The following is a 24,562-nucleotide window of genomic DNA, read 5'->3' as shown; positions in this document are numbered from 1 at the left end:
CCTAAGCCCCACCTTTGAGTTCCCAATTTTGGAGAACCTCTACTTCTCCAAATAATTGAAACTGGAATGGCCATTAATTCATTCATTGAACAAGTATTTATTGAGTACCTACTAAGCTAGGGGATGGAATAATATAATGAACAAATGGGCGTGTCACCTTCCCCTTAAAGCTCATACCTGTCCATAGGACTTGGCCTTAACATGAACTCCATGGCCTAGAACCATCATTCAACTTCAGTAACAGGAACTTGAGCTTTTAAGCCAGGCACATGGAGTAGCAGGATGGGTGCTGCTGCTTCCTGACCATTTTCCAATGTCTTGACCCCAAAGAAACCTGGGTCTGGGGCCCCTGAGAAGGAGTTAAAGAGAGGGGTATTGGGAAACAGTAAGGAGGAACTTTGCCTTGTGGCCACAGTGTGACCACCAAGGGCAGAACATGACAATTCCGACCAGACACAGGATCACATTAGTGTCTGACTGATGGGTACTACACGAACATTAGTGCTAGCAGTCTCGGTTCCTCCCACCCCATGGGCCTGGCGAGAGTGTGAGTACGAGGGGGGGTGAGTGATAGATGAAGAGGTAAGTACCGTTAACATAGTACTACGCAAAGAGTAGTCCATGGACCTGCAGCATCACATTATTTGGGGGCTTGTTAGAAATGCACGTTCTCAGGCCTCACCCCAGACCTACCGAATTAGAATCTTGGGGTGGGGCGGGGAGAAGGAAACTATTAAGAAAAACTCTCCAGGTGATCCATATGCACACATGAGCTTGCAAAGTACCGCTACCGCTACCGCACTGTGCATGTGATGAGCTAACATATTTACTACAGGGGAAGATGAGAATTACGGCGGTTCCCATTTTTTAATATCTGCTATGTGCCAGACGCTTTTATCTAAGTTTAAATACCTTACCTTACATAACCTTCACAGCAACCCCTTGAGACACTTTTATGATCCTGGTTTTTGCAGGTGAAGACATTATAGTTAAGATAACTGCCTGAGTCATTTAACCTTTACGAGACTTTCCTTGCCTGTGGGTAGGAGACAATGTCTTGCCTCCCTGGTTGCTGTGAGGATGAGACAATGTATGGAGGTCCACCCACATGGTGTGATGGGCTCAGACCTGGCACTGCTGCAGCCCCAGGGACTGGCCCACAGTGGGGAAAGGCATAGGCGTTGTTGCTATCTCCAACTTGTGGTTCAGTTGGAGACCTGCCCAGAGCGCCTGCAAGCGCTGACCTCACTCGGCACTAAGTCAGCTTCACCTGCTATCAAGTTCTGTTTACCCGTCAAGGGAACCTATGTTCTCATTTCTGATTCTATTCCTAGTTGATGACAACAAAATCTATGTTTCGGATGATGCTGGGTCTTGGAAGGCAGCTGCTCTGAAGGTTGAGGGTACTGGAAAATAATTTCCGGCTAGATCTAGGCTCCCAAGGAGAGAAATTAATGCATTTCTCTTAGATGAAACAGAAGGGGAAGACCTTTGGTTTGAGAGGCCACTGTAGCGACCTTATTACTACAGGGATCATCCCCACCAGCCTCTTACTAACTGCTGAATACCCACCATGTTCCAGGGACTTACGAGGCACTATCTGCTTCACATCAACCTGCAAGGTAAGCATCACCCACAGTTCTGCCTCTTTGCCACATGACAAAAATACAGGTTTGGAATCAGATCTGAATTCATCACTTACAGTTGCGTGACATTGGAATCTCTCATGTAATTGTTGAATTAAAGGAGAGAATGTATGTGTAACTCAAAACACACAGTAGGCACTTTATAAGTGTTACTCCCCTCACATCTTCTTTCCTGTACTGTGCTATGCCTAACCCTATGGTGGGCACAGGAGAACAGCAATGACTCAGACCAAGTCCCTTCCTACTTGGGGTTGAGATTTCCCTCTTCTGTATACAGACTGAGACATTCCTTACTAAGGGAGCAAAAGGTCCCTGGCAAAGTCAGAAGGTTGGGCAAAATTATGCGGCCTGTGGTTTGCTAAGGATGTGACGGAGATGAGGCAAGATGGCTGTGCAGCCTTGGAGTGCCCTCCTCAGTGGGCCCTGCCTTCCACCCCTCCATCTATCACCCTCATTTTCAGCATTCTACTATCCAGTGTTGCCAGTGAAGAACAATGGGTGAAAGGTCATTCATCCCCTATTTACATGAAATCGCACTATTTCCTCGAACGCTTTTGAGGACTCACTAGGTCATCAGATCCACACAACTCCCTGGTGAGTGGCGGGGCTAGGAGCATGCTCCTGCTGTAGCTGAATAAATGGGTTCCCAAGGAGGGCCAGTGGCTGACACAAAATCACCCGTCAAGTCAGTGTCAACCCAGAGACCCTGGACTCCTGACTCCTCCTAATCCAGTCTTTCCTCCATTCTATCCTAGTGTCTCTCCTGGTAATGCACCCTTTTGGTAACACTGTCAATCACTTTAGTAGACTAGACTGAAGGTTAATTTCTCGTGGCTTGTAGTTCTTCTCCAGGTAGTGACTAACAGGTTGTAGTAGCGACTAATCAAATTTTCTCTGAATATGGTTATATTCTTCTGGCTGCAAGCTGTATACATCCAGCCCAAACTGGCTTAAGAAATAAAATAATAATCAAACAATGGTTGGGGGTTATAGGTTCCCATAACAGGGAGGACCCTAGTGGATATCATCGGGACTGTTGCGGCCTGGCTCCAGTCCTTTCAGGCTTCTGCCGCATCACCCACCAGCCAAGGAGAAGGTGGCTATCTGTGTTTCCAAGCCTCCGACCTCTCAGTTTAATGCTTCCGGTAGAAAAGAGAGCTTATCTGAAATTGTATTCTTTTTCCTTTGGATCTGCTATTACTAAATCCCTAAGCAGGTAGGGGAAAAAAATCTCTTAAGATACTAAAACTCTAGAGAGGTTTGAATGTTCGAATTCCCAAAAGGTGTAATAACAATACGTACCAAAGTTAAAACCCTGGCATCAGCTCTTTTGTACTCTGTTTTAGTATATGTTTTATACTCATTGGATTTATGTATGTTTTAGCTACTATTTGGAATGTTCAAAAGGATCAACTACACTAAATTTGTAACTGGTATTTATGTTTAAGCCAGTTTAATCAAATTTGCCATTGTTTCAATATTCAAGAGGTTTTCAATGTTTTATTGAATATGAGTTTAACGAGCACTAAAGTTTATGTAGTAGTGCATATTCCTCTCAAGCTCCGAGGTCCTTCAGACATTAAGCAATCTAAAAGAACACACAAAAATAAAATAGATCACTGGATTTTTAAAAAATGATTATATAATTTTTGTAAAACAATTTTAAGAGGTAAATTAGCAGTTCTCCAAACTTCATTTATTCTTTCATCTTTATATAACTCAGTGTTATGATGAAAGGTAGGTCCATTTGAAAGCTTGTCAGTAGTCAATTTGTTTGAAGAGGAGCAGACTGACCTACTGATAGAACTTGAGTTATGTGGAAACATTTGTCGAAATTCAGCCAGTGCATTGAGCATTTCAATGGAACAAACAGTCAAGTAAAAATCATGAGTTAAGTTAAAGCTATCACCTCACTTCACTGAGGTAAACATTTGTGGACTCTCCAGCTTCAATTTGAGAACCTCAAGGTTATTTTCAAAATAGAAAAAGACGTGCAGTGACAGCATGGGGCTGGTGTCAGACAGGGGTGATTCTGTGCATCCCAGTTCCTCCACTTAACAGCTAGTATGTAATATGCAACCAAACCAGTCACGCTAATCTCTGTCCTGCTTCCCTCAGTAGGTAACTATGTTCAAATGACAATGTGTAAAAATGCAAAGGATTATTATTAATAAGATTTTCTGAAAGTAAAAGTTCTTATGAAAAGCAAGAAAGTGCTTCAAAATCCATTTTTTGAAAGAAGCTGGCTACAAACTACATATAAGTATTAGGATGATAACTCAGTTTCTTTAACAAAAGCAACAAAAATCAGAAACAGTAGCCATCAGAATAAAGCTCTTTATTCACCTTCCTTGTTTCAAAGAGTCATGGTAGTTCTTACAGTACAGAGAGCATTTCTGGCACGTGGTAGCACAGAACCAAGGCACGCTCAAACACGCTGAGCCCCAGCATCTCCCTGGAGGAGTAACAGTTACAGAAAACCCATTCAGGGACAGAGGGGACATGCCAGTGAAATGGGAACCCTAGGTCAAGGCTTGGCTTTAGACTTGGGCTGTGAACCTGGGACCTCCAGGCAGGACCAAGCTCAAGCCAGAGAGCAGCTCATTCCCAGGAAGTACTGTGACTGGCCTGGATACAGGCCCCCACAGAGAAGACTCATTTAGGACAAGTGCTCAGCAGGCTGAGAGTACAAGCCACCGAGGGACACAACATGCTTCTCCCTTGGCGAAACTTGCCCTGGCCTCTCACTTAGCTCCAGAAGGCCAAGGGCCTTTGACTTCTTGTCCGTTCAGCGTAACTTTACTGCTGTCTATTCTGTGCCAGGCCCTGTGCCGGGTGCAGAGGACAAAGAGAGGAATCAGACACAGTCCTTACTTTCAGGGAATTCAGAATATGAAAGAAAAATCATGTATTTATAAATAAGTCGTTGTGACTCAAGGTAAAAAGGATGCAGAAAGCAGTCAGACAAACTTGGCCCTCGAGGAGTTCACAGCCTAGCAGAGGCCTAGGCTAGGCAGCAACACGGACAATAACACAGGGCAGCCTGTGATAAGGACCAAAGAGAGGCTCAGGCCGTGTGCTTTGGAGCACAGGAAAGGATGACACAACAGCCAGCGGATGACACAGTGGGGAAATTTCACAGCTTAGAGAAGACTGAGCAGCCTAACCTGGCCAAAGTGGAAGTAATGAATCCTACTGCCTCGGGGAGGGGATTGTGCAGCCTCCGGCTGACCTCTGTGGGTCCCTTGGGCTATCCAACAGGCAGGGTGCAAGGTCTCTTATCTGTGGATGCAACTGCATGACATCCTGTGGATATCTGAGGGGAGACTGGTGACCAGGAGGAACAGGTCCAAATAACGAGGGCCCATGGTAAAGGTTAGGAGCCTAGGAGTGAGTGAACCAGGACGGCCTCTGGGGTCAAAGGACCACAGCCTACACAGTCCTCTCTTCATGCGCTAGATTAGCGACCTCCAGTCTGCTTTCCTCTTTTCTTCACAGCTGCCATCACCTGCCCTATCTTTTCCATTCTCCCAACCTGACAGTGGCTGAAATGGGCTCAGTTAGGGGACCAGTATCATGGTATAGGTCCCAGGGCCCTGAAGACCTTGGGTAACTGACACTAACAGAGTTGGAGCGCCTACAGCTGTTTTTGTTGGTCACCTGGCACAGAGACAGCTTAAAGTTACAGGGCTGGGTCGGAACTTGTCTGCAGCCTAACCTGTGCGGGCCTCTTTCCCTTCCCACACATTTCGGGGACTAGCTGCAACCTGTTGTCATTTCTTCTTCACAGCGGCCACCACCTACACCATTTCTCCAGCCTGGGCTTCATGTCTGCACCCCTTTCTCTCCCTTCCTAAAGGTGTTAGGACTCCTACCTGTTGTTCTTTTCCTTCACAGCTGCCATCACCCCTCTGTTCCTCTCTCTAATCCTCATTCCGGATTACCCCTGTCCTCGATCCTCTTTTGTGGCTATTCGTGAAATATGCACATAGCCCCTGCGCCTACTAAGAGTTTCACTGCTAGGCACCAAAGAGAAGCAAACATGAAGCAAAGGGGAAGGAGAAAGGGGAGGGCAATTTAGAGATGGATGGACTTCTTACGAGAACTGGACATCTGTGGTCCACACTGGCATGTGACTGAGCTCCCTTCTTTGACTCCCTTCTTGGATGGCCCCAAAGAAGTCTTCGTATTCTCATTTTCTCCATCCTTTAGCTCTGGTTTTAGAACTTAGCCACGTTCCCTATTCCTGTCTATTTGGGGTATGGTGCCCATGACAGCTTTGCTGAACACGGAGTTCCCACTAGTCAGGAGGGGACTGCCCTTCAGTCCTCTCCCCTCCCCAGCTCCTCCCTGTATCACCGACTCTGCCCACTCCCAAAGCCCCATCCCCTCCACTTGCCAACTTGACAGAGGCCTTCTCTGATAGTGGCTTCAATATAAAGAAGTACAGATGAGTATTCATTATTTCACCCAACAACTGAAGGTCCTACAGGCCAGGCTAAATGTAAACACCCTTTAGTAGGCAATTAGAAGGCACAAATGATTTTCAACCAGGGAATGGCAATAGAAAGTATCTCACATTATGCCTAGACACTCAATTACAGAAATATTTAGATAAATGTATAAATGAGTGAATGCATGATCATAACTGTGTATTGGGAAGATAACTTTAGCAAATGTATGAGAGGCTAAGGGGATTTTTAAAAGCCCCTCTAAGCCCTGGGCTTAAGCCATACACTAAAGTAGGTGAAGTTAATCTCTCCTTCCATCCTGTAGCACTCTCTGCCATCTGACTGGTATGACTGCAACCCCCAGCTTCCTAGGCTGTGTTCCATGACTAAGACTTGCTCTCCAGGGTCATTACTCAGCACGAAATATATTTACCTGATGCCTGTTTAAGGCATTATCCGCCCAAAATAGGGACAAAAAAAGATATCTCTCATGATAGAATATTTGTCGCAGTAACAGGCTCATGGGGGAAACAGTCAAAAGTAAGAGCGACCATCTGTTTTCGTCTGAGAGAACCAGCACGGGCAAAGTTCAGCCCCAAATCTATTAGACAAAGAGGCATCCCTACTTCCCCAACAGTGATTCCAGTAGGTCTGAACAAATACGCCTGATTCAGAGCTTTGGGAGTCCAGAGACCTTCCTAATGGTGAAGACCTTCTCCATGGGTAAAGGAGTGGCTGGGCCAGGACAACATTCTGAGAAAAACAAACTGAGAAAGCCAGCAGTCTGGGCAAGCTCTGGGGCAGATGACTCCAGGCACAATGAGGATACAACTAAGATAATGACATCAGGAGCTACCATCACCCCAAGTTACAGCCCAACATCTACAACCTACCCTACCAGCTGCATTTATTTTCTTGACTTTTCTCCCTCTTCTAGCCCCATAAACTGTGAACTCCTTGAGGGCAGAGACTGTGGGAAGTTTTGTCCAATGCTTTAAAGTCCTAACCCATGTCCATTTCCCATCAAGAACTATCCTAATAAATGAACTTCAAGTTGATCCTTCATAGGAGTCATGCCATCAGAAACAATAAGTACCATCATCAAGGACCACTGACACTGAGCTTCTCATTTTCTCCCTAGGAGATAATGCTTTCTGGATAAGGGAAGGTTGAGTAGAGCTGCAAAGCTGGAGAAGGTAAGTGACCTCATGATTCTACTATTTTGCCCAATTCCTCTAGAACAGTGAGCCTGTAGAGCTCTGAGCATGATTAGAAGGATGTGTGTGTTTTGTTGTTAAAAACATAACAATCCACCCACATCTTCCTTTGTGCCATGACACCTGCTTGCAACCTCATACTTGGATGAGTGGCGAGTCATTTGAAAAGCTGAGTCCTCTGACTTCCATTTTGAGATAAGAGTCCTATATGCAGCCAGGACGTGCTGATCAGGGAGCATGCAGGCGCTCTGCCTTTCCTAGGGATGGGAAGAAGAGAAACCACAGACCCAATCCTCTCATTTTACAGATGGAGACCTGAGGCCCACAGAGTACAGGTGACATGCCCGAGGTCCCAAAGCAAGCCAGTGGAAAAGCCAGGACTGCATCATCGTCTCTCAACTCACACGTCAGTGCCCTCTCGACTGCAGTAGCTATGGCAACATTTTCATTTTGCTCTTTGGAGAAGTGAAGAAAGGTAGGGAGCAGAATATTACGTTTTTGGATTCTCTGCAGACTTCAGTAACCTCTGTTATCCTGGCCTCCACTGTCCAGGCTGTGGTTGCCTCCTATGGTAGCCCTTCGATGGGAAGTTGGGTCCTAAGCCAATCAGTTCTGAGTTGGCTCAGAGTTCCTACCAGGGCTGGTGCTGTCCCCTTGCACGTGGCTCAGGACCTCTCGGTCTGTAAACAGGCGGAAGGCAATCTGCTCACACTCCCGCTTGGTCCCACATTCAAACAAACACCCAAACAAGCCCTCCTCCTCCAGAGCAGCCAAATCAGAGTAGCCACAGGGCCCGCAGTGCAAGATCCAGGGACGGGACCAGCAGGCAGCCTCCAACGGGCTCTGGTTGAGGTAGATGCCTAGGTCGACCCTCCGGTTCTTACTGGTTGGGTGTGAGTACAAGAGCCATGATTCTGACAGGGTTCTAGCTTCTGGCTCTAGCCTCAGTGAGCTGTCCAGCAGATGGCTCTGCTGAATGGTAGGAGCATCTTTGCCAGCAGGGTGCTTGCACCCATTTGCGATCTCCAGGGACCGGAAACTCACCACACTGCCTTGGCAGCCATGAGGGGGCTCACAGAGCTGTTGGCTCAGAGCTGGTTTCTGAAAGCATTCACCATGGTCGGTGCTGAGAGCCTCCGCCCGGCACCTATTTGGTGTCCGGGCACTGCAATACAGCACAGCGTGGCCAGCCTTCCCAGTTACCTCTGCCACTTCGCACTCCACTGTCACCATGGGCTTAATAAGCCTGCCATGGTGCCATGTGGCTCCTAGGTCATCACTATAGATCATCAGGGAATGAGGCCTGGCTTTATATGGTAGCCGAAAGCAAAAGAACCGGTAAGGGATGTAGTAGGCGTATGCAGGGATGATCAGCCTCCCCGACTGCAGCTGGATGCCATGACCTGGGCCCACAGCAAACGTGGCCCAGTGCTCCACCTCTGGGCCAATGACCTCCTCGGTCAGGTCCCTCACCTCGCTCCATGAATAGCCAGCATCCTGACTGCAGATGAAGCAGAGGCGGGCAGCATTCCTGCCTGACACAATCTGTCGACGCTCAGTGACATGGCCCCGCACACAGATGAAGAATAGGTACACACGGCCACTCTTCTGCTCCCACACAGGACAGGGGTTCATGGTCCGATGCCCAGGTAATGTGGCTTCCATCAGTGGCTTCAGGGGTTCCCACTAGACAAGGGGAAGGGAGAAAGAGCAGGAGTGAAAGACTAATAGGAAGACATGAGGCTCATTAAAAGCATTAATACTGGGGACTTCTCTGACGGTCCAGTGGTTAAGAATCCGCCTTCCAATGCAGGAGATGCGGGTTCAATCCCTGGTCGGGGAACTAAGATCCCACATGCCGTGGGGCAACTAAGCCCGTGCGCCACAACAAAAGATGCTGCATGGAAAGATCCCGCAACAAAAGATCCTGCGTGCCTCAACTAAGACCCGATGCAGCCAGAAATAAATAAATAAATAAATAAATAAATAAATAAAAAAGCATGAATACTTCTCAGAGATAAGAAATAAATGGTACTGAAATCTATAAAATCACGAAGGCCCAAGTGTTCACTGAATTCTCAAATATTATGGGATAACTTATCAGCTGCAAAGAGGCAACGCTAGGTATTGTACGTGCTGTCCCCTCTGTCTGGAACACTCTTCTGCACTTTGTCTACATGCCCAATTCATCATCCAAAACTCAACTCAAAGTCACCTCCTTTATGAAACCTTGCATGAGGTTCCCTCCCCACCCTTACCAAAGGCAATCGGTTCCAGATCACCGCAATAAAGCGAATGTCGCCATAAAGTGAGTCACATGGAATTTTGGTAAATTTATATTTACACTAGGCTGTAGTCTGTTAAGTGTGTAATAGCATTATGTCAAAAAAAATAAACAATGTACATACCTTAATTTAAAAATACTTTATTGCTAAAAAAAATGCTAACCGCCATTCAGCAAATTACAATCTTTCTGCCGGTGGAGGGTTTGAAATACCGCAAGAATTACCAATATGTGACACAGAGACTCAAAGTGAGCAAACGCTGTTGGAAAAATGGTGCCAACCTGCTTGATGCAAAGTTGCCACAAACCTTCAGTTTGTGAAAAACGCATTATCTGTGAAGCACAGTAAAGCAAAGTGCAATAAAATGAGGTATGTCTGTAATTTTTTATGTGCCTGGCTCCCTTCCTAGAGTATGAGTCCTTTGAAGGTAAAAACCAAATTATTCTGATTTTGTATTGCCAGTGCCTAGCACATGATAGGAGCAAAATAAATATTTTTAAAAAGAAAGGACACCTCCCCCCCAAAAAATAAAGAAAGAAAGAGAAAAGAAAGGCCAACACATAGGGAAGTTTTAGGCAAATAAAGGGAAATTTAAGACAAAGATTTTTTTTCCTTCCTCTACTACCCCAGGAGGCAATTCATAACGACGTCATTAAAAACTCAAGCATGGAGTCAGAGACACCTAGTTCAAACCCCACCTTCACCACTCATCACGTGATCTTGGGCAAGTTACTAAATCTCACTTCACCTCCATTTCCTCATCAATTCAATGGAGGATGTAATAACACGCTCACAGAGGGGATGTAAGGATAAAATGAAATAATGCCTAATCAGACATACCACAAAGACCTAATTTCCTTAATATATTTTTAAAACAATATTAGAAATTGGTAAGAAAATTTCCAAAAACTCCAACAGAACTGGGCAAAGAGCAAGATCAGACAACTCAACAGAAAGAGAAGAAAAAAATGAAAATGTGAAGGAAAAGGACTTCCAATTACAACAAACCAGGTAATTTGAACCAAACTTTCTACTGAGAACTAGGATAGATGAAAAAAAATTAAGACAAAAACATCATTTGAAAGCACCAGAGAGCACACAAGGCCATGAAGAATTACAGGCCAAGAACTGAAAGTTCATTCAGAGCGGCTGACGTGGTATTTTGAGTACCTTTTCCCCTCAGGTATCTCTACTAATTCTCAAAGAGGTAACTGAAAAGCTGAGAAGCCAAACAACTCATCTGACAGCCCTACGGGGCTAGCAGGACAAAAATTAGAGGCCCTGGTAAACCCACCAGGCTTTGAGTTGGAACCTTAAAGGGCTAAGTCCGAGAAGTGCAGGTGAAACTGGAGTAGACCAGCCCTCACAACCACCACTCTAGAAAACTGGCTGGCATTACCTACTAAAGTAGAATATAGACATACCCTCTAATCCAGTAACACCATTTCTAGATATCAACCCAGCAAAAAGCATGCACGTAGTACTGAAAAACACGTGCAGAATATTCAGAGCTGCAGTGTCTATACACATAGTCACTAACCTGAATTGGCAACAACAGCAGAACGGATCAATTCATTGTGTATAGTCATACAATGGAAAATTATGTAACAATGAAAATGAACAAATAAAGCTGTATACAACAATCTGGATAAACCTCAAGAATACTGAACAAAAGAAGCCAAACATAAAGAGTCCATAGATTAAAACCAAGCAAAACTCTACAGCTATAAATCAGGCTAGTAATTACCTTTGGGGAAGAAGAGAGGGGGAATGAGAAGTTTCTGAGGTGCTGGCAATATTCTATTTCTTGAGCTGAGTGTGAGTCCACAAGTGTTGACTTTGTCAATTCACAGAGCTGACATTTATGTTTTGTGCATTTGACAATTATGTTTTCTGTATCTGTTATCACTTTACATGAAAAACATTTTTAAGGTAGTATTAAGACTATATACTTAGACTTCTCTGGTGGCGCAACGGTTAAGAATCTGCCTGCCACCACAATGTAATAACTCTAATAGTTACATAACATAACTGTGGAGTTACAGAGTTCACTGAGATTGGTCATGTTGTTTGACTTCATTCATTTATTTATATAAAAAACATATATTGTCCACCTTTAACATAAAAGACACTGTGAAGGCTTCTCAAGATGTAATGTTTAGAATATATTAAAGTTACTCCATCTTTAGTCTAATGTTATAAATTAATTAACACAGAAAGTACAGTGTTATAATCAGTTGCCTCATATCCTGTCTGGAAAGGGGTTAAAAAAAGAAGCTGCCTGCTAACACAGGGGACAAGGGTTTGAGCCCTGGGCCAGGAAGATACCACATGTCGTGGAGCAACTAAGCCTGTGTGCCACAACTACTGAGCCTGCACTCTAGAGCCTGTGAGCCACAACTACTGAGCCCGCATGCCACAACTACCAAAGCCCATGCACCTAAAGCCTGTGCTCTACAACAAGAAGCCACTGAAATGATAAGCCCGTGCACCGCAACGAAGAGTAGCCCCCGCTTCCTGCAACTAGAGAAAGCCCGCATGCAGCAACCAAGACCCAATGCAGCCAAAAATAAATTTTTTTAAAAATTTTTAAAAAAGACTATATACTTGTACTTCGTTTCTGTATGAAGAAGCACTAGAAGGATACATAAGAAACAATAGTGACTGCCTATAAGAGGCAGAGGACTGGGAATGGGATGTATACACCTTTTTACAATGTTTTTTATTCTTCAGCAATGTGAAAGTGTTAACTACCTAAAACAAAAAATAAGATTTTAAAAAATTAACTCCTGCATGAATGAGGAAAGCCTATTATTAAGCAATGCTCAGATCACAGAATCTCAGAGTTATAAGGACCTTGTGCTAACTCACATCCTACAGAAGATTCTCCTCTAAGTCTTGTGGATAAAGGCCATTCAGTCTCTCCTTGAACTGGTCTAGGAACAGGGAACTCACTATCTCTGGGGCAGCCCATTCTATACCAGAGTGCCTTGTACACTGTAAACACTTCAAACATCATGTGCCAAAGTCAACTTAATTATTGGGCAGAAGCCCACCTTCCTCCACCAAGCTCTCCCAGATTGGCTACCTGATCAAAGATTGCTTCCTAAGTCCTCTCAAATGGTTTTCTTCCTCTCTGGAAACTATATGCATGAGAAGTCCACATTTCTGTCTGATCTGATTGCATTTTATTTATTTATTTATTTTTGCTGTGTTGGGTCTTCATTTCTGTGCAAGGGCTTTCTCTAGTTGTGGCAAGCGGGGGCCACTCTTCATCGCGGTGCGCGGGCCTCTCACTATCGCGGCCTCTCTTGTTGTGGAGCATACGCTCCAGACGCGCAGGCTCAGTAGTTGTGGCTCACGGGCCTAGTTGCTCCGCGGCATGTGGGATCCTCCCAGACCAGGGCTCGAACCCGTGTCCCCTGCATTAGCAGGCAGATTCTCAACCACTGCGCCACCAGGGAAGCCCCCTGACTGCATTTTAAACCAATGGAGGCAGGGACCTCAGTTCCCTGTGACTCTTGGGTAATCAAAACTCAGAAGGCCACCAGCAGGAAGGGGCAGCCAGGCCTGCCTTGAGAGGGAGAGAGAAGGCACCCACAGGGCTGACTCCAGAGCCTCGAAGACATCACCAGGGAGAGGAGATAAAGAAAGCACTGTGGATGTCAGAGAAGGAAAAGACCGTGTCTGGATATGGGAAATCCAGGGAGAAATCACCTTCTATTCTGCTCATCTTTTTTTTTTTTTTTTTAATGTTGGGGGTAGGCGTTTATTAATTAATTTATTTATTTTGGCTGTGTTGGGTCTTCGTTTCTGTGCGAGGGCTTTCTCTAATTGTGGCGAGCGGGGGCCACTCTTCATCGCGGTGCGCGGGCCTCTCACTATCGCGGCCTCTTGTCGCGGAGCACGGGCTCCAGACGCGCAGGCTCAGTAGTTGTGATTCACGGGCCCAGTTGCTCCGCGGCATGTGGGATCCTCCCAGACCAGGGCTCGAACCCGTGTCCCCTGCATTAGCAGGCAGATTCTCAACCACTGCGCCACCAGGGAAGCCCTCTGCTCATCTTTAACACACCCACTTCAAGTATCAGCTTAGATGCCATGCCCTGCACGACAGCTTCTCTGATCCCAGCTGCATTTGAACTCCTAAGGAAACACCTCACTCTGCATAAACCTGCCTTGTGACACTTTGTGGATTCTGGGTGGGAGTTTTGGACAGTTACATCTGTGCACAGCTTTGTTTTCTCTCTACAATTTGGTTGTGCAAATTCTTCCCAAAGAGGGGTCAGAGTCTATCAACTTTTGTATGCCCCTCCCTTCACAACATCCCCTGACTTAATGCCTGGTACTTGGTAGGTGCTCAGTAAATGTTGAAGAAAAAAGGAAGGGAAAGAGAAAGGAAGAAAGATGACAGAGGGAGAGAGGAATGGAGGAAAGTGGGAGGAAGGAAGAAGGGATGCAAGGAAGAAGGATCACAGAAGTGCTCTCAGATGGAAACAATACTCTATAAACAATGTATGGAGGCTCTTCTCCACGTTCCTCCAGTACGTGCCTCCTCTCCCTTCCAAGTGCCAACAAGAGGGTCTGGGAAGCAGATTTAATTTTCTATTGTCACCCTGGGGATAGTACCCCTGTGTCCTTAGCACCCTGTGGGGAAACCAACACTTCATGGATAGCACTGAATATGTGATCTGATGAGAAGTAACAGCTGCAAACTCATTTGGATGGTTAAGATTGCTCCGATCAACAACCTTGAGCAGGATCCAGGAAGATATAAGAAATCCATTCACACAGATACTCCCTTTAAGAACAGGAAGAAAAAAAAACTATTGGGCAGTCTAGTCATTGCAAAGTCAGAAGCTCAGCCATCCTTACTAGCTGAGAGGAGAAAATGAAATGGGCCAGATATGTCTAATATAAAGTTGACATGAAGCTGGAAAAAAATGTGAACAAAACATGAAAGCGTCAGAAGCCAAATGATCTCAGCCAGGTGGAAGCAATGGCACACAAACAAGCTGAGGCTTGACAGAGATAAAACAAGTCTTGGGCTTAAAAATTTAGATGGAGAAATGTGATTAAAGAACAACAAATGTAATGGCCAACAAGCATATGAAAAGATACTGAACACTGCTAATAATTAGAGGAATGCAAATCAAAATCATAATGAAATCAGTTCATATCCATTAGGATGGCTACTATCAAAACCCCCCCACAAAACGAAGTAAGTGTTGGTGAGGATGTGGAGAAATACAAAATGGTGCAGTCACTGTGGAAAACAGTATGGAGGTTCCTCAAAAATTTTAAATATCAATAGAATTACCACATTATCCAGCAATTCAACTTCTAGGTCTATATCCAAAAGAATTCAAAGAACAGTCTTGAAGAGACATTTGCACACCCATGTTCACAATAGCCAAAAGGTGGGAGCAACTTAAGCGTCCATCAACCGATGAATGGATAAACAAAATGGATAAAGGAATGAATGGATAAATGAAATGGATAAATGAAATAATAGATTAACATACAATAAGAAGGAAATCATGACATAATGCTATGACATAGATGAACCTTGAGGATGTTATACTAAATAAATAAGCCAATCAGAAAAAGACAAAATATTGCATGATTCCACTTACATGAAGTATCTAATGTAATCAAATTCATAGAAACAAAGTACAATAGTAATTTCTAGGGGCTTGAGGTAGGGGAAATGAGTTGTTCAATGAGTATAAAGTTACAGTCATGCACTGATGAATAAGTTCTAGAGACCTGTTGCATAACGATGTAATACAGTTAACAATACTGCAATGTACACTTAAAATGGTTAAGATGGAAAGTTTTACATTAGGTGTATTTTACCACAATTAAAACTGTTTTAAAAAGAACAAAAAATGTGAAAAAGTCTTGGAAGTTTTAGTTGACCATCTACTTAACGTTTATGCAGCTACCAAAAAAGTAAATGTTGGACTTCCCTGGTGGGTCAGTGGTTAAGAATCCGCCTGCCAATGCAGGGGACATGGGTTTGAGCCCTGGTCCAGGAAGATTCCCACATGCCGCGGAGCAGCTAAGCCCGTGCGCCACAACTACTGAGCCTGCGCTCTAGAGCCCATGAGCCACAACTACTGAAGCCCATGTGCCTAGAGCCCATGCTCTGCAACAAGAGAAACCACCACAATGAGAAGCCCGCGAACCGCAACGAAGACTAGCTCCCCCGCTCACCACAACTAGAGAAAGCTGGCGCGCAGCAATGAAGACCCAATGCAGCCAAAAATAAATAAATACGTAAATAAATTTAAGAAAAAAAAAGTAAATGTCACTTTACCTTAGGCTGTATTAAAAGGATACAAGGTGGTGGAGCTTCCCTGGTGGCGCAGTGGTTGAGAGTCTGCCTGCTGATGCAGGGGACACGGGTTCGCGCCCCGGTCTGGGAAGATACCACATGCTGCGAAGCGGCTGGGCCCGTGAGCCATGGCCGCTGAGCCTGCGCGTCCGGAGCCTGTTCTCCGCAACGAAAGGCCACACAGTGAGAGGCCCGCATACCACAAAAAAAAAAAAAAAAAAAAAAAAGGATACAAGGTGGGATAGTCACCTCACTGCTGAGCTGGTCAGTCTACCCCTAGGGTCCTAAGTTCAATTCTGAGTACCATATTTTGAAAAAAGACAGTGACATCCCACATCAGGTCCCAAGGACAGTAATCACAGTTTTCAAGGGACCAGAAACCAAATCAAGACTGTGGTCTAAGCAGCTGCTAAAAGAACTGAAGCTGTTGAACCCCAAAATGAGAAGACTCAGAGGGTGTGAATACCGTTTTCAGATACATCAAAGAGCAGTTCTCCAGAAAAGGGACTTTACCTAAACAATGTACAGAAGGTAGGACAAGACCAATGGGTAATTATAGAGAAGTACAGATCGTCTCATTCAAAAACAGTTGCTACAGGATTAAGTTCCTAATTTGAGGAGTTGTGTAAGTAGACCCTTAATAGAAGATGACTAATGTTGAGTTCCTACTATCATTAATTATATTTTGCAGACAATGAAACAGAGAAGAGTCAGGTATTCAAGTTCACAGCCAATAAATGATAGGTCTTGCCTGACTCCAAAGCCAGGCTCTTAACCATTAAGCTATTAGTAGCTACCAATGGAATACAGAAGATTTCTATATTGGGAAAGAAGTTGGGCTGATAATTCTTCTAACTTTAAGATACTACAATTAAGTAAATGAGAGAATTAATGTGAATAAAATAAAGAGAAGAGAGAATGAGTTAAAGTGGACACATTTGTGAATGTGTGTGACTACTGGGCAGTGAGGTTATATAACAGGTACGGTCTGATAAAAAACGCTTAACCGCCCAACTGTCTGTGACAGAAAGCAGAGCAACATAACCACAGGCATTGCCTGTCCTGGAGGAAACAAAAGAGCTAGAACTCCAAGTTGGGCTACAGGACACCTGGGATATAAGCAGAGGTTTGACCCTGGGAAGCCGTAAGAAAGACTTGTGACAAAGTGTAAGAGCAGGGAATGGAAATTCCCTGAAGTAAAAAACTTCCCTACAGGGAAATGTGAGTAAGTCATCAAAAGCAAAGACAGGGGTTGCCGGCAAGGGCCACCATCAGCAGAACAGCATTTGCACTGTAACAGCAAAACAAGGCATCCCTATGGACATGAAGTTTTAATGGTGAGGTTTCTGTGAGTAGAAAGCAGAGCAGGTTAGAGGGATTAAAGTACCTCTTATAAAAAATGTATGTATGTGTGTAACTCTCAAACCCATTGTCTCACCTCATCCTCACTTCAGCAATCTCTGAGAGATAAAAGGCAACAATGAGAAAAATGGGATCTGAAGTAACCCTGTAGTTCATAGGCCCAAGAGCAGCAACCATTCTGTCCCCCATAAAAACACAGTAAACATGTGCTACTTAGTGACAAGGGCACCAAACCCCTTTCTGCCTCTTATTAGGTGTGTGCCTAAGGCAAGTCACTTTACTTCCGAGCTCCAGTTTCCTGTTGTAAAACGGGCCTCATAATATTTACCTCACATAAAGCACAGGGGAGAGGAAGAGCAGGAAGGGGAAGAGAAGCGGGAGTATGGGTGTTGTCATCCTCCCCCGCATCTCCTGGTAGCTGTGGGCGTGAACGAGCCACCTACCTGTTGGAGCACCAGGATCCCTCATCAGCAAAACTGGATTAACAATGCTTACTTCTTTCGATGACTTATGAGGATAAAGGAGAATGTGAATGAAAAGCACACCACATGTTGGCCAAACTGAACAAACTATGGAGGCCTCTAGTCAGAGACTGAGTTGGAAGCCTGCTTTTACTGCTTTATTATAGCTGTGTGACCTTGAGCAAATAGCAACCTCTCTGAGCCTCAGTTTCCTCATCTGTAAAATGTGACTGACAATAGTTCCTACATCACAGAATGGCTGTGAGATTCAGTGTGCCCCTGGCACACAGTAAGTACTCAGTAACTGAAAGCATTGCTGTTACTGCTTTTTTTCCTCCTCAGCTCTGACACAAGGCTTTTCTTGCATTGATGGGAAAAGACACAGACACTAACATACGCAGAGCAGTGTAGAAACTGAGGCCTAGGCTCAGATCTGGGATAAGGAGTCACCTGTACTGAGTGCCCAGTCCTCAACCCTCGCCTCAGCACCAGGTGGAGAGCATCCTCATCCCTGCTCGAGGAGCGCTTCTCTGCAAAGGCCAGGAAAGTGTGGGTAGGGGGCACATAGAGCAAGGCTGGGATCCGGTAGGTGACCCCTCTCTCGTCCTCCTGCTGGAACAGAGGGCTGTTGAAGGAGCACGATGTCATTTCTTCCATGACCTCTGCAAGGATAGGAGGCAGATAAACGTGTGTCCACATTCAAATGCTGGCTTGTATACAAGTTCTGCTCTATCATTCCATTTCTGGAGATCACTGGGAGGCAAAGATGTACTCAAATGTTTATTTTTTTATACAAAAGTAACATGATCTCAATAGTACAAAGCATAAAATAGGCACTCTCATTTAACAGGTCTATCCTCCAGACTCTGTGGGAATCCTATGCAGCCTGTGTCAAGTGTCTCTCCAGAGAGATTCTGTATGTGCTTCTGCCGAGCATTCAGAGGTATTACCAGTCCGGATGGTTTCTAATGTCAATTTCTTGGCGTGGAGTTTTTAGGCCATTCAGGTAATATAAACATAAACCCAAATCCATATGAGGGAATGGCTGTGGTTAAGAATTCTCCAGGCAGGTAGATGCGGATGATGTGTGCAAATTGGTCTCAAGTGATTCTGAAGAAATATTAGACACACACACTTATGTATATGTGCATGTATGTATGTATGTATGTATGCATGAAGAGACAAGGACAGAGACAGAGAGAGACAGAGACATGGAGGAAATGATATAGCAAATGGGGTAAAATGTTACAAATTGGTAAGTCTGTATGAAAGTTATATGGGAATCTTTGTCCTGTTTTTTTTTTTTTTTTTTTGCGGTACGCGGGCCTCTCACTGTTGTGGAGCACAGGCTCCGGACGCGCAGGCTTGGCGGCCATGGCTCAGGGGCCCAGCCGCTCCGCGGCATGCGGGATCTTCCCGGACTGGGGCATGAACTCGTGTCCCCTGCATCGGCAGGTGGACTCTCAACCACTGCGCCACCAGGGAAGCCCTTGCTTTTTTTAAATAAATTTATTTATTTATTAAAAAAAAAAGAATTCTCTAGGCAAACTTTCCCCTTCTATTGGAGCCTAGAAGAGGCAATCTTCTTTGTCATCTCTGTCAGTCGTAAGATTCCTTTTTCCTTCTCCATTTGATCAGAGGATACAGATTTTCAAGGCATCTAGCTTCATGCGGGGATCTCACTTCCAACCAGAGTCAAACCCTGGTGGGCTCATAGTTTCATTCACTGTAACAGCAGGTATATTAAAGCCCAAGCTTCTAGGTAAGTGGGACATGCAAACATCTAGGGCAGCTGAGGTCAGGTAAAGGGGCTAACTTCTCCAGTTTTCAGTTTACTCTTGGGTTTTAGGCCTGGGGATTTCTCTTACTTTCTTGCAAATTCAGTTATAAAAGACTTTGTTATATTTATCCACCATTTTATAGGTTAGCTAGCCTGCCATAATGCTGAAAATGGACATCTCTAGGTACATTTCTCAAAGAAAATCAGGTGTTCAACTTCTCAGAGGCCCAAAAAGGGAATCCAATCAGACAGACAGAACCAAGCTTAGAATTATTATATTTTCTCTCACCACCTGTCATCCAAGCTCTGTCTTCCAAATCACTTGTAAAAATAATCAGGCTGTGAAAATGAGGCCCATAAGGCCTTACTCATTTATTTAATAAATATTTCTGAGTGCCCACTCAGAAAGTTAGACCATAAGGTAGGTGCTGAGGAGACAAAGGAATCAGAGGTCCCTGCCCTCAAGAAACCCACATCCAGGTGAGCGAAACAGACATATACATAGACAATTACAATATCATGCAGTAAGTGCTGCTTTAGAGGTCAACATGAGAGCATGCAGGAAAACAGAAAAGGGCAACTGTCTAGATGAAGGCAGCAGCGGTGGAGTTTTGGAGGGGTAATAAGCCATGGGATCTCCTGTCTCACATCCTTATACTCTGGGCCTGGAACATTCAGATAGGCAGACCTCACTCCCTCACCTTTAGCTCTATTCAAACATCATCCAATCAGTGAGGTCTTCCCTGACAGCTCCCTTGCCCCTCTCTATCCCATTTTCCTGCTCTATTCTCCATGCCACTTACCATCACCCGTATATTATACTTATTTAATATACCCCACAGAATAGAAATTCCGTGAAGGGCAGGGATATGTCTGTTTTATTCCCTGATATGCCTCTACACCTAGAACCTTGTCTGGTAATTCACAGGCACTTGACAAATATTCATTGAATGATTGAATGAATGGGTGAGCTGGATCTTAAAGGATGAACAGTGGGTTATAGCCAACTGAAGGGTGAAAAGGAGAAGGGCAGAGGGAGTGGATGTGAAAAGCCTAAAGGTCACAGAAAACACAGTGAGCTGTGGGGACTCGCAGTAATCCAGTAGACTACAGTGGAGTGCAAAAGCTGTGAGCAAAGGTAGGACTGAAGGGGTCAGGTGAGTGCAAATCCTGGGAGGCTTTGATACCTTATTAAGGTGTTTATTCCCACAGGTAGGGAGCCACTCTACAGTGTTTGGCAGAGGAATGTCAAGATCAAGTATGCATTTAAGACCTCTCTCTCAGGTAGCCTTCGGGGCAATGAACTGAAGGGGAAAGTTGTACTGCTTTGGGCTACAGCCTCATAGTGTCAATCAAGACAAGCTTTGTCATTGACAGCATATGAATGATTTATTTAGCATATGAATTCATTTAGCATATGAGTAATTCATTTCACTAGTTCCTAACCTAAAGGGAGAAGAATCACAGCTCACTGTCTGAGGGGGTGGGGAGGTGGCCTCCTGAGTCCGGAAGAAAAGCCTCCCCTCATTCCAATTCTGGGCTCTCAGTTGTCTTCCTTACACCATACGTGAGCACACCTCTCTCCCCAATTCAGGCTCTCCTGCCAGAGGGTCAGGCTTTCTTCTAAGTAAAGATCTGCCCCTGGGCCAAGCTAGTGTAATGGTTTAGAACATAAGGTGTGGACCAGGCCAGGACTGCATGAACTTGGGCATGTTATTTAACTTCTCTATGCTTCTGGATCCTCATTTATAAGATTCAGTAGAATGAGTGAAAGAATTAAGTTAAAAAGTTTAATTGTCTGTTACAGGGCCCATGACACAGTATGAGCTCAATATAGGACAGTTACTATTTTTAGACTGTCAGTCACTACATATTCTAGTTTTACTCCTTGAAACCTGTGGAGGATGATGATGATAACGACAACCACAATTACAACTCCCCTTCTTAAAAGTATTTGAATCCCTCTGCACCTCTGGGAGAGGTCATATTTTAAACTCTTATAAGATATATAAGTTAATATCAATACTATTAATCATCAGCCAACACATGATTATTGGTTAACACCAAAACAGGATGTCTCTGGGTAGTAAGAAGAATGAAACACAGAATAAGCATGGGAATGGGCAGGGAGGACTAGGAAAAAAGAAAAGGAGAGGAAGTGAAGAGAGCACGTAAGGAGAAGCACAAGTTCTTACTGTGTGACCTTGTGCTAGTTAATCTCTCTAGGTCTTGGATTCCTTGCTTATAAAATGTGGATGACAATAATACCTACCTAAGATGACTGAATGAAGAACCACTCAAAAATGTTTTATAAACTTTAAAGCACTATGTAAGTAAAAGTATTATAAATTCAGATGTCTTCACAATTTCACTTATGGCTTTGCTATCACTATAACAATTAGAGTCCCTAACATTACTTTTCATTAATTATGCTGATCATGTTGATGACAGTGGTAACACAGGTGGTGACTCTGGCATTGACACCCAAACTGTTTTGCACAAACCATAAGCCGGGAGCTAGGGATAGAGAAGAATCAGATACAGTTCTGCTCTGGAGTTGTTCATTTTAGCAGAGGACTCAACGTGATTAACTGCCGCTCCATATAATCACCTTTCAATCAAGCCCTCCCTGCTCTCTCACTGGAACAAAGTATAGTGTAGCATGGACTTTGAAGACTGACTTGGCTTTGACACTAGCAAGTCAAATTCACCTCTGAACCTCAGTTTCCTCACTTGTAATGGAGATAATATCACCTATTTCTCAAGCTTTCTCAAGTGTAACTCCGCAGACTCCAATTAATCCAGAGCGCCAAGCAGCCTCCAGTGAACCCCAGAAGGAGGCCTTTCTTTATTCACCCCTAACTATTAATACTTAAGGAGCACCCATCACACGTCAGGCCTTTGAAGATCCTGTGGTCCAAACCCTTCTCATGGTACACATGGGAAAACTCAGGCCCACAGAGGGGAATAAACTCCTCTAAGGCCACTCAATGAGTCAGTAACAAAACCCGGACCAAGGCCCAAGTCTCCTAAGTTTCAGCTCAGGGCTCTCTGCTGCCCACAGACCCCCTTTAGTAAGAAGGGTTTTCCCAGTCTCAGATCCCTTTCATCTCTAAATAAGTTTGGCTTCTGTCGAAGGAAAACAAAAACAGACCTAGCCAAAAATACTTTCTGGCTCTGTCTGAGACCCTAGCCAACTGGGGTGTGTCTGACCCAATATTCCCCGCAGACTGGATTCCCTAAGCCCAGAAAGTGCTGCCAAACCTGTCCCCAGAGTCACAGCGCCCCACGTTTTGGGGGGCTCTCCAGTCTCCCAGCCCCACTCACCTGCGCGGGACCCCGGCTCCTCCATCTCTCTTGGGGTAGGTCTGGGCGCGGGGTCAAGCCCTCACGTCTCGGACACTGAAGCCTGGGAGAATGACCAACGCTGGGGAGACAGGAAAGGGACTGCGGACGCGGACACAAACCACGAAAAGTAAAGAAGCAGGCCGACAGAGACCTCGAGAGGCCGGCAGCGGGGCTGACAGACCCAAGACACCGAGAAGAGCAGGTAGGAAAGCCGGTCCCGGACGCGCAGAGGCCGCAGCCGGCCTAAGGTTGGGACAGGCCGTAGGCTGCGGCGGAGAGTTAGCCCCGCCCCCTCGGGCCATTTCAAACAAAGCTCCACCCCTCTCCTTCCGCTGCCCGGTCCCTTCGCGGCCCAGGCTGGGATATCCCTCCTCTCTCTGGGCCCCAGTCCCGACCCAGCGGTGCCTTAGGATTTGCCCCTTCCTCTTCCACCCCCCGACCACCACCCCCTCCAATGGCTGCGCAGCTCCCTGGCTTCGCCCCTCACCCCTCCATTCCGCTCCTCTGTCTTCGGTCCCCTTTTCCCACGCTCGCACCTATTGGTTGCCGGTCTGTTGATGGGTATCACGCTTAAAACTTCCCTGGACAGCTTGAGTGTGGAGCGAAGGTTCCGGGCCTCAGAGGGGACTCAACTAAAAGGTCCAGAGATTCAGAGCATTGGGCAACCCACCCTTAAGAAAATAAAAATTATATTTATATGTGTTATTTTATATATGTATATATTTTTTGAGAAAATGATAGTATTAGGTTACGACCCGCTGAATAAGATAAAAACCCACAAGTCCACATCGATATGCACAACTGAATAAATATTATAAACAGGGGAGAAAGGAAAGCTCTTCCTATAGTAGAATTTCAATTTATGAAAGTAGTCCATGCACAGGCTATTTGAACATATTACGGTTTATGCTAAACACCTGCTTTCCTTCTGAGAGTCTGGAATTTTGAAACATGCTGGGAAGAGAGTGCCCACGTGGCACTGTGGGTGCTGAGTCTCTAATGGGTTCTCTAGACAGAAACATGGCACACATGCTGCATTTGTGCTGGGGGAAAGTGTGTGCTTAGTGTGATCTCTCATGAGAGGGAGAGAGCATAAGAAAGCCTATACATGGATTCTTTCAGACTCAGCCTGCAGTCCTTTTCTCTGATGATCCAGTGTGTGTCCATACTAAATACATTGCTGTAATCAATCTTAGCCATGAGTACAACTATAGCCTAGTGCTGAAACCGTGTAACTCCAACTGGGACTTGAACCCACCGGCCGGGACTCAAACCCAGCCAAAATCCAGATTGGGACTTGAACCCATGGTCTTTTAACTGAGATCACACACCTCGTCTCAGGACTTAATGAAGCTCAGGTTCTTGATGTCTCATCGCAGAAAGAATTCAGTGAGAGACAAAGTCAGAGGTAAGACGTGGATTTATTTGGAGAGAAACACACTCCACAGAGTGTGGGCCATCTCAGAAGGCGAGAGCAGCCCCAGGGTATGGGGTTGTCAGTTTTTATAGAGGTGGGTGATTGCATAGGCTAATGAGTGGGAGGAGTATTCCAGCTATTTGGGAGAAGGGGCGGGGATTTCTAGGAATCAGGCCACTGCCTAATTTTTTACCTTTATGGTCAGCCTTGGAACTATCATGGCGCCTGTAGGTGTGTCATTTAGCTTGCTTATGTGTT

General features: G+C 45.0%; 1 protein-coding gene across 7 annotated transcripts; it reads right to left on the bottom strand.

Moving 5' to 3' along the window:
• Window positions 1–3,963: 3,963 nt before the first annotated feature.
• On the bottom strand, window positions 3,964–23,418 carry NEU3 (neuraminidase 3). 7 transcript variants are annotated; one of them, XM_060303704.1, is made up of 4 exons: window positions 23,375–23,418; window positions 22,867–22,948; window positions 18,210–18,421; window positions 3,964–9,000 (listed from the first exon to the last, which is right to left on the bottom strand). In XM_060303704.1, the coding sequence occupies exons 2-4, from the start codon at window positions 22,889–22,891 to the stop codon at window positions 7,921–7,923; spliced, it is 1,317 nt and encodes a 438-aa protein (XP_060159687.1). In that variant the 5' UTR covers window positions 22,892–22,948; window positions 23,375–23,418; the 3' UTR covers window positions 3,964–7,920. The 7 variants fall into 7 exon arrangements, with proteins under 7 accessions (XP_060159687.1, XP_060159685.1, XP_060159686.1 ...); XM_060303702.1 differs by having other exon boundaries at window positions 22,867–22,986; window positions 23,375–23,417; XM_060303703.1 differs by having other exon boundaries at window positions 22,867–22,966; window positions 23,375–23,413.
• Between the last annotated feature and the right edge of the window lie 1,144 nt (window positions 23,419–24,562).

Source organism: Globicephala melas, chromosome 8, assembly GCF_963455315.2.
Source record: "Globicephala melas chromosome 8, mGloMel1.2, whole genome shotgun sequence".
In the NCBI taxonomy this organism is placed as follows: Eukaryota; Metazoa; Chordata; class Mammalia; order Artiodactyla; family Delphinidae; genus Globicephala; species Globicephala melas.
The sequence above is the reverse complement of the archived record's forward strand: the minus strand, read 5'-3'. Positions and strand labels throughout refer to the sequence as shown.